The sequence below is a fragment of the Phyllostomus hastatus genome, unplaced genomic scaffold (genome assembly GCF_019186645.2).
Source record: "Phyllostomus hastatus isolate PE091 unplaced genomic scaffold, TTU_PhHast_1.1 phas_scaffold_585, whole genome shotgun sequence".
In the NCBI taxonomy this organism is placed as follows: Eukaryota; Metazoa; Chordata; class Mammalia; order Chiroptera; family Phyllostomidae; genus Phyllostomus; species Phyllostomus hastatus.
Window position 1 is genome coordinate 29,453,051 of NW_025334037.1, and position 13,288 is coordinate 29,466,338.

The window sequence follows — 13,288 nt, forward strand, 5'->3', positions numbered from 1 at the left end:
CCTCGGAGTTCTTGTGGGCATTGTATGAAGATAGTAATACTATGTAATACTGTTTGAGGGCTTATCTATTCTGGTTCTGATACAAGCTCTACATGTGTATTAACTCATTTAATACAGCAGATGAAGAGCCAAGTACCTTGCTGGTCAGTTGCAGAGCCTGGTTTTGAACTTGGGATGTCTGGCCCCAGAGCCTGTGCTTGTAGCATTTCACTTCCTGCTGCCTTATGGGTAAGGTGGAGAGGCCTCCCCGTTCTAGTCTCGGAATCCTGCGACTCCGAGACTAGAGCGAAGGGGGAAGGAGAGTGAAGGGGAAGAGGCACGGGCTCCGTGCCCAGAGGGCCATGCTTCACATCCCAGGTTTTATCACTCATTAGCTGCGTGACTCGGATTATTAGGAGCAAGTCCTTTATCCCTGTCTTGAGGTCCTCATCTATAAGTGGAACTGAGAATAGTGTTCTTAGGGCTCTTACGAGAATGGAGTTGACACATAACGAGAATCAAACCTGCTACCTGGTAAGTGCTCACTGAACACGGCCGCCTCTTCTCTTTCAGGTCTTCTTGCGTCCTGGGAAAGTCCCCTTTCCGATGGGAGTCACGTTCCTCCCTGTTACTCAGTCTCATAGCACCCCACTCCCTTTCCCGATGGCGTGCAGGACAATTTGCAGTCATTTATAAAAGAGTAACCACTTTGCAGGGTTGTTACAATGATTCGGTGAGGTAATGCAACTAACGTACACAACTCGGCACTTGTTTGGCTCTTAGGAAGTGCAAGTGTTATTGTTATCATCATTATTATTATTACTATTTACACCGGCTTTCTTCCTTGGCTAAAAATCACGGACATATCGACATGTTGATAATCTCACCAAATCAAAGGTACCCATCCATCGTACCCCACACCATCACCAATGCATGTCTGAAAACTAGGAAACTATGATGCGAAGCTTTCCTATCACTTAGAATTCTCTCATTCAATGGCTATCGAAAGAGCTCTGTTCGGTCTTATTTAGACACAGACTCTTACCTACCTCAAGCCTCTCCGCTTCCCTGCCTTTTCAACACACGACTGTTCATCTCTGCACCCAATCAGCACGGAGTCCCTTTGAAGACACAGCACGTGCTGATTAAACCCAACACCTGCGGTGCTAACAATGCCTGACCTTTGGGGGCCGGAAGGACGACAGATGGAGAGCTGCAACCACGTTGTGCGTGCACCGTCCGTGTCCGTGGCACCGACCGCACGGCTGTCCCCTGGCTGTCAGCAATGTCAGATGGCAGCCACACCCGGCATTGTTTCAGAGGCGGAGAAAATATCAAAACACTCAGACGTTTGATAAAAGACACTATTAAAATGTGAGGGTTTCCTTTAATGGTTGTATGGTTCCTTATTTGGTTTTCCAAAAGCCACTGTGGTTTTAGTCAGTCCTGTTCAGGTTTTCCTTCTAAGAAGTGACTTCACCTTTAACGTCGAGCTCTGTGTTGGCTGAAGCAATGTGAGCCGCTGCAGAGGACAAACCCCAAAACCACGACGGTTATCACCAGAAAGCTTTGTGTCTTGCTCGCGGAAAGTCCAGATCAGGTGTTCCTCATTGGTAGCGAGAACTTTGCCCCACGTGGTCATCCGGGGACCAGATACACGGGGATCTTTGCCGGTGTCATGAGGCCGCTTCAAGGGTTGTCCCCCGGCCCAGAGGCGCGGAAGGTGTTAGGGGCTGAACCTGGAGGTGGCTCACACAGCACACTTTTCTCAGATTCCATAGTCAGAACTTGATCACACGGCCACATCTAACAGCAAGGGAGGCTGGGAGATGTCCTCTAGCATGTCTATAGGACAGAGCAAGATTGAACTTGGTAACCAGGTAGGAACTTCCGCCCCAAGCTTCACAAAGGCTGGCGGTGGGCAGGCCGTGCAGGTGCGCTCACTCCTTCCTCGCAGCAGCCCTGCAAACGGCCCGTCGTCACGTCACAGGGGCGGGAACTGAGGCTCAGAGAGGTGGATGACCTGCCCGAGGCCACACTGCTCCACAGTCATGGAGCAGGGATTGAGGCGGTGTCTGCCTGTGTGTCCTTCCTTTCACACCAACTTGCCTCTTTGAATTTTACAAGGAAGGTGAGGGTGGGGAGAGAGAGAGAGACAGACAGACAGACTGTAGTCCTTGTTGTACAGGCTGACTCACATAGAGGTGCCCTCTGTTTTTCTTCCAAGGCCAGAGGTTTCATGCATAGTCAGTCACCTCTTACCAGTGAGTGGAGGGGACCAGGCTACAGCGTTTCACCCACAAATAGCCTGGGTTTCTTTCGGCCGGGTCTGGTGAGGAGACATTCTCTTCTGCGTTCGTGACGAGAGCAGCTGTATTGGCCATGGAGATGCAGCTATAGATACAGAGGTTAAAGCAGTTGAGAAGGAGGTGTGGGTGTAGGAATGAGAAGGAGACGTCAAGGTCAAGATGACCAAACACGATGTGTAGATGCTGACTGAATCCTGCTTTGAAAAACCAGCATTGAAAAATATTTGGAGAACCATTGTATGCATTTGGGTGTGGACAGAGTGTTTGGTTACATTAAGAAATTCTTACTTTTGTCGAGTATGATAATGGTGTTGTGACTAAGTAGAATGATGCCTTTACATTTTAGAGATGTGTATTTAGGGGTGAAATGTCATGATGTGTATACTCCAAAACCTATCAACAACAAAAACAGCAACAAGTAAACAGGTGACACAAATGAATAAGAACAGTTAAATGTCAGTAATAAGTAAGAGGATTGGAGCAGGGGTGGGCATGGGATCAAAGCTGGGCCAATCAGAATCCTCTAGGACTGGGATTTGAAATGGACTAGGAGTCACACTGTCAGAACGTGAAAGAGGCGAGGAGACTGGGAAACTTGCAGAGATGCAGAGGAGGGCGGCCTGCTGGGGAGAAGCGGGAGGCTGATGTGCAGAGACAGCTGGCCTAGGCTCTTGGTGGCTTTCCAGTTCTTGCAGCCAGGCCTGGGGGAGGCCCTGCGTGTTCCTGCTTGAGGGTCTGCCAGATGCCCCAGCGGTCTCCTCAGAGAGCTCTCCTTTTGCTTAAACCATCTCTGTAACCTGCAAACAAGCAAACACAAATATTAGCTACATGTCAATCTTTCAGAGCCTCCATCTCCCCATCTGCGAGGTGGGAATAAATACTACAGGGCTCACACCCCAAGGTCATTGAGAGGGTCAAGGGTATTCATGTTTGCAGGGCTATAGGCTGGTGTCTGTCCTGATTCATCAGAACCTGTGCCTGACAGGGTAAACTATTTTGAGTATTTTTCCTGACTGCAAGGGAAAGAACTTTGTAAACTTGGAAGTGGTTGAACACTGTATGTATGTGTGAACACACACACACACACACACACACTCTGTCCAGAGGGAATCCAGCCATGTAATATGAAAAACAGAGACATTTATTGAAGAAGATACAAGAAACATTGTACACAGGACAATGACACCTCAGTCCCCTTCAAAATAGGCCCTTTGGGACCTCACACAGTTCTCCTAGTTGCCATCAGCTGCTCTGTCATATTTTCCTGAATCTTATTGAAGACCTGAAATCTCTTCCCTTTCAAAGGCAATTTTAGTTTTGGGAAAAGTCAGAAGTTTCAGGGCAGCAAATTTGTGCTATAATGGGGCTGAGTTGCCTGGGTGATTTGATGTTTTACCAAAAAACTCTGCACGAGACCTGATGCATGAGTGGGCAAACGTTGTGATGAGGCTGCCAATCACTGGTTACCTATAGCTGTGACCTTCTGGATCATCTGAACAATTTTCACAGAGGATTGTTCAAGCTTCATGCAAAATTTGACACAGATTCATTGCTCTACTCACTCAGTCATTTTGAATGTGACGACCACACAGTACACACGCTCACTCAACAGCATCTACGGCCCCCACTGACTAGTACAGTGAAGTGGTTATTGTTCATGCATGCGCATCCCAGTCCACTCTCCTTGGCTGCCAGGCCACATCAATATTGTGCCAACTGTTCTTGATACATTAGCAATCGCTGGACTTTTTCCAGACAGACCTCCTACTATCCACCTCCTACCCCAGTCTGCATTTGACTTTTCCCATACACGTCTCAAGGGCTTTAGATGGTCATTGTCTTTCTCTGGGCCTTCGTTTATTTGTCAGGGGTTGAATGCATGACCTCTAAGCTCCCTTTGAGCTCACGGAGTGGAAGGTCAAGTCGTCTGACTAACACCTGCTGTGGGCCAAGTGCGCAGAGAACACACCTGCCTCAGGTTGGTGCTGAAGGCCAGGGGCCTGGAGCCAGGGATCCTCCCAGGTAACAAGTGCCAGGTTGAGTCAGGGAGCCTGGCGGGATCCCTTCACGGCTCGGCCCTGTTTCGGTCGATGGTTCTGCACTGCGAACGTCGTGCTCTGGGCACCATGAGTCTCCGGGGTGTCACTGTGTCAGCAGGGATCAGGATAAGGAAAATGTAGCTTTGCCAGAAAAGCCAAGACCTTGAGGACACCTGCTGTCGCCTTCCCTGTGCCAGGGTCACAGCCGGTCTGCGAACTCCTCTCTGTTCGATTTCACTGCTTAGGATGATGGCCAGGTCAGAAACAGGCCCGGGATCAGCCTGGCCCAGCCCGGCCCGGCCCAGCCCGGCCTGCCTTCCCAGGGCCCAGAGGCTCAAGGCAAAAATGCTTCATGTGTGCATGTCTTTGGTGACTGCAAACTTCTAGGCTTTGGCGAAATCAAGCACACTGATATTTCTTTACAGCCCAGAAATTAACCGAAGTCAGCTGAGGAGGGTGGAGGCCCAGAATGAGGGACATCTTCTCTTCCTTGCCTGCCTTGCCTTCCTGTGTCACCCAGCTGCAGAACCACAGGGGAGACGCTCAGGGTGGGGAATGAATCCTGCGGAGGGACCTCCTTGGGCCAGGTGCCAGCCCCAGGGAAGCCGCCACGTAGTGGTTAACCCAAGATCTGTGTCTGCCTCCTGCTTCTGCCTCCGGTGTGTCTTTGAGCAAGTTCCTTAAACTGTCGGTTTTGTAGTTTCTTTAACAATCAAGTGCGGACCATGGCAGAGACTCGGGTACAGGGTGGTGGTCAGGGCGAAAGCAGATCCAGTGTGTGATGCGGCTTGCAGCGAGCCTGGGGCAGAGCTGCCAATAATAGCAGTGGGCGTTACCGTTTAGGTTTTTACCTTCTCTCTCTTTTGGAGTAGAGTTTTCAAGTAAGTGAAGGGAAACTCTCAAGGTTTGGTCTAGGCCTTCTAGAATTCCTTCTGCTTTATAGAAAAAAAAAAAAGGCTCACAGACTCAGAATGAGCATGAGAGGATTTTCCCAGAGCCCGGTGGGAGGAAGCTGACTGCACCTGTGTGCTGCTCAGTGCAGATTCCTGGGCTCTGATTCCAATTAGAAATAGAACTCTGATAGGAGTCTCCGCGGGTGGCTCCGGAGTGAGCGTGGGAACCGAATCCACTGTTAGGGGTTGAGAGCCAGGCTCTTAGGCAGTTCGCTGCCCGGCTGCCCGACAGACACAGGCTAGCAGGTCCCAGACTTGAGTGTCCGCCGCAGTCTACCGGGGACTTCGTAAAGTGCGGGTTCTGATGTAGTAGGTGAACTAAGCAGGGTTCTGCAGAAAAATGGAACTGATAGGATACACACACACATATAATATATAATATAGGAGATATATATTATGTATTTAATATAATATGTAATGTAGGAGATACACCATATGTATTATATAATATAGGAGCTCTATCGCATGCATTAAATATTATATGTAATATAGGAGACATATCATATGTATTATATGTAATCTAGGAGATACATGTATTCAATATTATAGGTAACATAGGAGACATATGTTATACAAAAGATATATCGCATGTATTTTATATAGAAATAAAACAAGGCATTGGCTCCTGTGCTGATGGAGGTTGAGAAGCCTCACCATCTGCAGTGTTCCAGCTGGAAACCCGGGAGAGCTCGTGGTGGAGTTCAGAGCCGGACACCAGAGGGCTGGTGGTGTGGATTCCAGCCTGAGACTGAGGGCCTGAGAAGAGGAGCCCAGGGCAGGAGGGTGGATGCTCCGGCTGGCACAGTCAGGCAGAGACAGGACACGGCCGTCCTCTGCCATTCGGTTCCATGCGGGCCCTGGACAGATTGGAGGAGGCCCACCCACCTCGTGGAGGGGCATCTGCTTTACTCAGTTCCCCACTTCAACCACGACTCTCTTCCAGAAGCACCCTCACACATACACCCAGGAGGCGTGTTTCACCAGACAGCAGGGCATCCTGTGGCCCGCCCAAGGTGACACATGAAGTTAACTGTCACAGCAGGTCTGGGGTGGGGCCAGAAACTCTGCATTTCTAACATGCCTTCAGGGGACGTCTGTGTGCTCCTGGTCAGGGGAGCACACTTCTAAAGACAGGATTTTAGAGGCTCCATGACTAGGCTGGTCGTGAGTGCAGTTCACCTGACAATTCAAGTTCTGCATTCTGGGCGCGTGGTGGGATGGGCCTTCCTGCCCCCTTGTTGTTGGGTGGGGCCACACGACTGCTTCTGGCTGATGACCTGTGAGTGAGAGAGATTAGCGTCACTTCTAGGACAGAGTATTTAATTTCCAGTTCAAGACCTTCCAAAGCCCCTTTCCCCTTTGTCAGAGCAATTGGCAAGGTTCCAGACAGTGTCTGCTCCAGCAGATGGCTCCTGAGGGGGTGGGGGGTGATGTGAAGCCCAGCCCTCAGCTGATCTGTGGGCACATGGAGTGAGAACAAGGCGTTCCTGTTCGTTCTTTTCCAACATCGAGATCTGGGGAGCTGTTTGTCACTGCGGCATAACCCAGCCTGTGCTGACCCATGCACCGGTCTAACCCCTACTTTACAGAGGAAGAAACTGGGCCCAAGAAGAGTGACTTATCTCTGCAATGACAGCTGGTAATAAAGTCTTGGGGCCCTGACTCCCCATCCCCTTCTCTTTCTGCCAGTCACTATGCCTCTACCCTTGGGGCTCCTGGAATGGGTGCCAGGCACTTGACACGTGTCATTTCCTGTCCCCTCCACAGAAATGAATTATCATCCCATTCCTTATGTGAGGAAACGGAGGCCAAAACCGGGCAGCAAGTTGACAGGGTTTGAACCTATGACCATCTGGTCCAAGCACATATTCTCCACCTTATACCACCCCACCTCACATCTGCCAAAAACATATTTTAATAATATCTTCTAATACATGCTATTTGCTTTATTCCAGGAAGAATTATCAGTGCTTGAACTATTTTTAAAGTACTTATAACCATCCTAAGAATGTCCTCATTTGTAGATAAGGATATTGGGGCACAGAGAACTTAAGTAACTGGTTCAGGGTCACACAGCTAATAAATGGAAGAACTAGGATTTGAACCCAAGCAGCTGACTCCAGAGTCCACACTCATGCCCATTATGGTTTATTACTATGAGCATAGCTCACACACAAATCAGCTGAATATGACATATGCATATATGTTTATATGTGTTCATATACCACTTATATATCATAAAGCAACTATTGCCATACATGATATTTTGGTTTGCTTATTTAGATTGCGGGGCATTTTCTTCTGCACTGACAAGATTCCGTGACACAATTGTTATAAGGCCATTTCTTCTCCTAACCCTTACCCAGGTGTTCTATGGATCCAGTGCAATGTGATTAAGACATTTTTTTAACCTGAAAAAAAAAAACAGAATTCTTTTCAAACCCAAACAAAATTAGTTTATTTTCAACAAGCCCGGAAGGGCCCAGCCACCGAGAAGCCCTGGGACTCTGGGCCTCCTGCTCACTCTCCCGCTTGTCTTTACGCCCCTCAGCCCTGTCTTTGTTTGAGGTGGCGGTTCTGCTGCAGGCTTCATCGCCTGCCTCCTGCCCCCTGCCCGCCCCTTCTGGTCTCTGTGCAGAAGTTGTTCTCAAGCCCCGGACAACAGCCCCCTGTCCCCAGGTCTCCTTGTCACACACTCCCTGTGTTTCCAGGTGCTCTGAGACCATGGGTTCTGGGTCTGTCTTGCCAGAACATGGAGGTTCTGGGCTTACTGGGAGCTTCACAGCCGTGAGTGCGGAGGCCCGTGGGCTCATCCCCAAGTGGGCGTCTAACACTTGGGGAACGGTGCAGTGCGAGGGTCTCTTGAGGACAATGGCTCTCTTTCTGTTCTGCAGACCCAGAGTCGGCTAGAGTAGACTTCCATTCCTTCACTGAACATCTGTTACATGCGACTGTTTCTTTGCAAGTGCAACTTTGTTTTCTATCTTGACACACACAAATTAGGAAAATGCTCAATGTTGCAAGTGCTTGAGGAAACAGGAAAGGCACTGCCAAGGCACTCCCTGGCTCTGTGCAGGCAGGTGATTTGGGCTCTGTTCCGGGAGGAGCTGAGGTCTGGTGGATGAGCATGGAGTTCTAACCACAGTGCAGTTATTAGTCCACAGGAAACATCCTGTTACTATTATAAAGATGAAGTGCTCCTTTTTTTTTTTTTTATAAAGACCTTTCAAAATCTTCCTTTCCATTCTGATTCAGTTCAAGTCTGGGAGGCAGGAAGGTCTCAGGGCAGCCATGCCTGTGACATTAGCTAATCAGACTCCCAAGAAGCATTCCATTCCGCTTAGGAGGGCTTTGGGGAATGGTTTGCTCACAGTGGCTTTTAAAATAAACGGAGGGTTGCCAGGCTGAATGGACTCCCTGCGGGGCTGCTGCCCTGGTTCCAGGCTGGTGCCCAGCATGCCTCTCTCCTGGTGGGATAGTGGACGTGCCATTAACCATGGCTGTCTGCCTGTTCCCAGTTCTTGGGGGATGCAGTGGGAAGTCTTGTATTCTCTGTCCCTCCCCATTTTAAAATTGGGAAAACTGAGGCTCAGGAGAGTAGTAATAACAGCCAGCACACAGAGCACTTTGTATTAGCTTATCTACAAATATCGAGGGGAGGGACACCATGGCGTAATGGCAAGCAAGACACGGTTTCATCCTGGTTCTGACACTCTGAAGCCGTGGGACCCTGTGCAAGTCACTAAATCTCCATGAGACTCAGTTTCTTTGTCAAACACGGATAGTGATACCTATTCTACAGGGTTGTTGTAAGAAGAGAAACCATGTAAAGTACCTAGAGTAGTGCCTGGCACTTAGTAGGTACTGGATCAACAGTCTTTATTTCTACTGGAGACACAGTGTAGGCCAACGATAGAATGAACAGTGTTTTCCAGTCCTGCTTGACAGCAAGAATGCCCGACCCAAGGTGGTGGATAGAAATAGGTAAAAATACATATTCCCAGGCCCCGTCCTCCATAGTCTATAGGTAACAATGGGAATCTAACAAGCCACTGGGTGACTCCTGTCAGGCACTTCTGGGACACATGCAGGAGCCCTCCACTCCAGCCTCTTGGTTTGGCTCTTTTATTTCCTATGAACCTGGCCTCCTATTCCGCAAAGCTGTAGCTTTTGCTTGAAGGGGGACATGATTAAAAGGTCAAATGTCATGGTACATTATATTCTCAGAGAAGGTGCCCTGAACTTTGCACAGTAGATTTATCCCTGAAAAGCTGTTTGCAAATGGAAGTGTGTGTGTGTGTGTGTGTGTGTGAGAGAGAGAGAGAGAGAGAGAAATAGAGGGGGAGTTGAGGGGATGGAAAGAACAGGCGTGTATTTAATACCTTAGCTTGCAATTCAAAAGAATGCATGTCATTCAACTAAATAATATTGTTTGGGTGACTTTTGTGCTGGGCATGCAATGAAAATATGCAGCCCACGCATTCAAGGGGCTCCCTTAGAGTCCTGTGAGGAAGAAGGTCACATAGGCAATTCGTGGTTAGGTAAGGTTCACGCAGGGGGAGCTAGGAGACCGTGGTGGTGGGGGATAGGCACCCAACTTGGGGCTGGGGAATCTAGGAAGTTCCGGGGACACATAATATCTGAGGGTGAGACCTATCAATTGGAATCAAGTCTTTCTCTCTCCCTCTCTCTTTGCAAAGTGAACGACACTTCTCTAATTTATCCTTGAAAGAAGTGAACTTTCACATCACGGTTCCCCTGGATGCACTTATACAAGCACGCAGCGAACTCAGGCTTTGAGTTCCCGCTAGGGGCGAGGCGCAGAGTGCGGTGTGGCAGGGTGCCCAGGGAGAGAAGAGCCCAGTCCCTGCCCTCGGGGAGGTGACGCTGCCTCTCCGCAGGATTCACTTCTGTTCTCCTCCGGGTCGTTAATCCAGTGTAGTCAGTTTATGACCGAACAGGTAGCGTGCCATTCAGGTCTTAGCTCCTTTTGCTGAAAAGGCTGTGTGTTTTCCTTCGTCACCACGTGGTGGGGAAATCCCGTTCGCACCGACACTTCCGTGCGGGCATCCATTTCATCCAGGAGAAAACCAGAGGGCACGCGGGAGTTCCCAGAGCTGTTCGCCACGAGGCCCTGGAGGCTGGGTGGGTCCCCGGGGTCTGTGCGGCCTGTGAGTATCGGGGAGGCTGGGGCAGCCCACAGGCCTGGCAGGTTTTCTTCCTCCTGGGCATCAGGAACACCATCGCCTTTCAAACCCCCTGTGTGCCCAAGAAGGGGAGGAGGCTTCCTCGTGAATGACGATTACATCATGTTTAAACAAAAGGTGGCAAGGTGGCAGTCCACAGGTGGGTCCTCTGACCTTCTCTGCCTGTCTGGAGAGAGCTGTTTGGACCCCCTTCCAGTGCAGGTGTCTTCCCCTCGCACAGACGCGGCCCCTGAGGTGCAAGGGGTACCTGGAGGCAGGGTTAATCACCTGGCGGTTTGCACCCTCTGTACAGAGAACCTGCCCCCAGACTAGTTATTCCAGCTTTCAGAATCTCCCCCAAACGCGAACCCCCACCCTCCTGTTCCCTGCTCCTCAGAAGGCCGCGCCTGAATCATCCACCTTCGGCTGCTTTGCCAAGTTGCTCCCACTTCCTGAGACGTTGCCCCCCTCTATCTGCTCGGTGAAATCCAACCCAGCCTTCAAAGCCCAGCTCAGGTGTCGCCTCTTTCCCTGGTTGGAATTCGTCTCTCCCTCTCTGCACTCCTTGGTTTGGCCCTCTCTCTCATTACCTTTCTTGGGCAACTGGCTTCGCCTCCCAGGTCCTCAGTTTTCTCCCTGGGCGCGGGCGCAGCAGCAGCCTCTGCAGCAATCTTTAAGCCCGTTGGAGTCCTGGGCTCCTTCGAGAACGTGCTGAAAGCTGCCCGTGTTTAGGACGTTCCCCTTCACTGCCTCCCGTAATCACCAATCACGTCTCTCTAGCCGGATACTAGTGTTCCCAGGTTTATCTCACCGATGAGGGAAGAAGGCCCAGAGGGGTGAAGTGCCCGTCCCCAGGCCACACAGCTAAGCAGCACCAGCAGAGCCAGAGGTGCACATGCCAGAAGAGCCGGGGTCGCAATCACAGGCCCCGCCGCAATGCCGGCTCTCCGCCTCCCGGGCGGGGGAGCGGGGCGCGGAGGACGCAGCGCACAGCACTGTGTCCTGCAGTTCAGGGGTTCAAGAACCCCAAGCCCACCTCAACCAGGCCTTCACCGGGTTGCTCCCTAAACGCAGGCCTGGCTTGAGCCCTCGGTAGGGATATCGGTCAGCATATGGTGACCCAAACCCGGGGCCCGGGAGAGGGACCGAGGCTGGGACGCCCGTACCGAGGAGTGCGGGCTCGCGGCGCCGAGCGGCGGAGCCGCGTCCCGGGTCCCCAGTTCCAGGAATGTGGGAGGGCCCGGAGGAGAAGGAGGCGAGGCGGGGGCGCTTCCTCTGCCCGCGGGAGGGGAGTCGCCGAGGCGCGCGCGGGGCGCGCCGCTGCCCCCTCCCCACCTCCCGGCCGGCCGGGCGGGGGCGGGGGCTGCCGCGGAGGGCGGCGAGGGGCCGCGGGGCTCGGCCGCCGCCGGGCCGGCCGGGCGGGAGGAAGCGATGAATATTCAGAGGGGGAGGGGAGCAAAGGGCGGGAGCGCTCGCCGCGGCTCCCTGCAGCCGGAGCCGCATGACGCGCAGAGGAGGCAGCGGGAGCCGCCGGAGCCGCGGGAGCCGGGATCCCGTTGCCGCGCACGAGGGGTGGGCGCCGCTTGCTCCGCCCCGCGAAGCTCCTGCGCGCCCAGGGACGGGTCCCCTCCGCGACCGCCGCGCCGGGCCCAGCCGTGGGGCCGCCGCTGCTGCCATGTCCCCGGGGAAGCCCGGGGCGGGCGGAGCGGGGACTAGGCGGACCGGCTGGAGGAGGCGGAGGCGGAGGCGGTGGCTGGAGGCGGCGAGCAGGGCGCCCGGGCTCGGGCGCACGGCGGGGCCCGACTCGCGCGGCCCGGACACGTTCCAGAGCGCGCGGGGCATGAAGCCGGCGGCGCGGGAGGCGCGGCCACCTCGGCGTTCGTTCCGGCTGCGCTGGGCGCTGCCGCCGCTGCTGCTGCTGTGTCGCCTGGGCCAGGTGAGCGGCCTGGGGCCCGGACGGGGGGGCAGGGCGGGGCGGGACTGGCATCCCCGGCACCTGCCCGCGGTGCCCGCCTGCAGGGTTGGGGGAGGTGAGGGCCTGGGTCCTAGGGAAGCCCTCCTGGAGAGCTCGCGGGAACCGGCCGCCCTGGCAGGCCGGTGACCCAGCGGGTTACCGGGCTGCCCGGCACCAGAGGGCGGGCGGCGGGTCCCGGGGTCCCCGGGGTGTTTGGAGCCTCCTTCGGGCGCCTCCGCGACTCCAGGCCGTCTCTGGCCCGCCCTTCCCGCAGCCGGTTCAGTCTGCCGACCCGGCTCGCCAGCCGGAGGCGACCGGAGGGGGCGTGTGTGATGAGGGCGCCCGGCGCGGCGAGGGGCCGACCCGGCCTGTAGGGCCCGAGGGGCTGGGCCGAGGGGCAGCGGCGGCGGCCGGGGGCCGGGTCGCCGGGCAGGGGGCGAGGCGCCGGGCCTCCGGGCCGAGGGCACCGCTTCTGGGGAAAGTTGCCACCCCGAGGCGAGGGGCTGCACGCAGGGGTCCCTCCCGCGGACGGTCCTCTCCCCCGGGAAGCCGGTCGCTTCCCTGGGGGTTTACTTGGTGCTCGGTGGGCGCCCGCTCGCCCCCCTCGGCCCTGTGTTCTGGCTTCGCTTTTCAGATAATGCTGCGCCCGGCGTTTCGGTGACCGAGATTTCTGAGAGCTGCGTCTCCCCTTAGTGCTGCCCGCCCCCCGGGGGGAGGCAGGGCAGCTGGGAGGCTGCCCACCGCGCAGAGGGGCCTGGAGGGAGAGAAGTGAAAGAGCGGGGCGCCCAGCCCTGCCCCGCGGTTCCGCTCAGCCTTCTAGGAGCCCGCTCGGGGCTCGAACCCGCAGTGGAAAAGGGCTCCACTGATG

General features: G+C 54.0%; 1 protein-coding gene and 1 long non-coding RNA gene across 2 annotated transcripts in view; one reads left to right on the forward strand and one right to left on the reverse strand.

Annotated features, from left to right (window-relative positions):
* Nucleotides 1–2,753: 2,753 nt before the first annotated feature.
* On the reverse strand, nucleotides 2,754–11,505 carry LOC123810145. The gene is made up of 3 exons (XR_006784184.1): nucleotides 11,057–11,505; nucleotides 6,460–6,557; nucleotides 2,754–3,085 (listed from the first exon to the last, which is right to left on the reverse strand). It is a non-coding gene; the product is annotated as an uncharacterized LOC123810145 (long non-coding RNA).
* A 422-nt stretch (nucleotides 11,506–11,927) lies between these two features.
* The window catches only part of PTPRJ (protein tyrosine phosphatase receptor type J), a 150,225-nt gene continuing 148,864 nt past the window's right edge, over nucleotides 11,928–13,288 (forward strand). Inside the window, exon 1 of the mRNA XM_045825317.1 lies at nucleotides 11,928–12,402. Coding sequence (XP_045681273.1) covers nucleotides 11,968–12,402 — 435 coding nt within the window. The 5' untranslated portion in view covers nucleotides 11,928–11,967. The remainder of the gene's footprint in view (nucleotides 12,403–13,288) is intronic.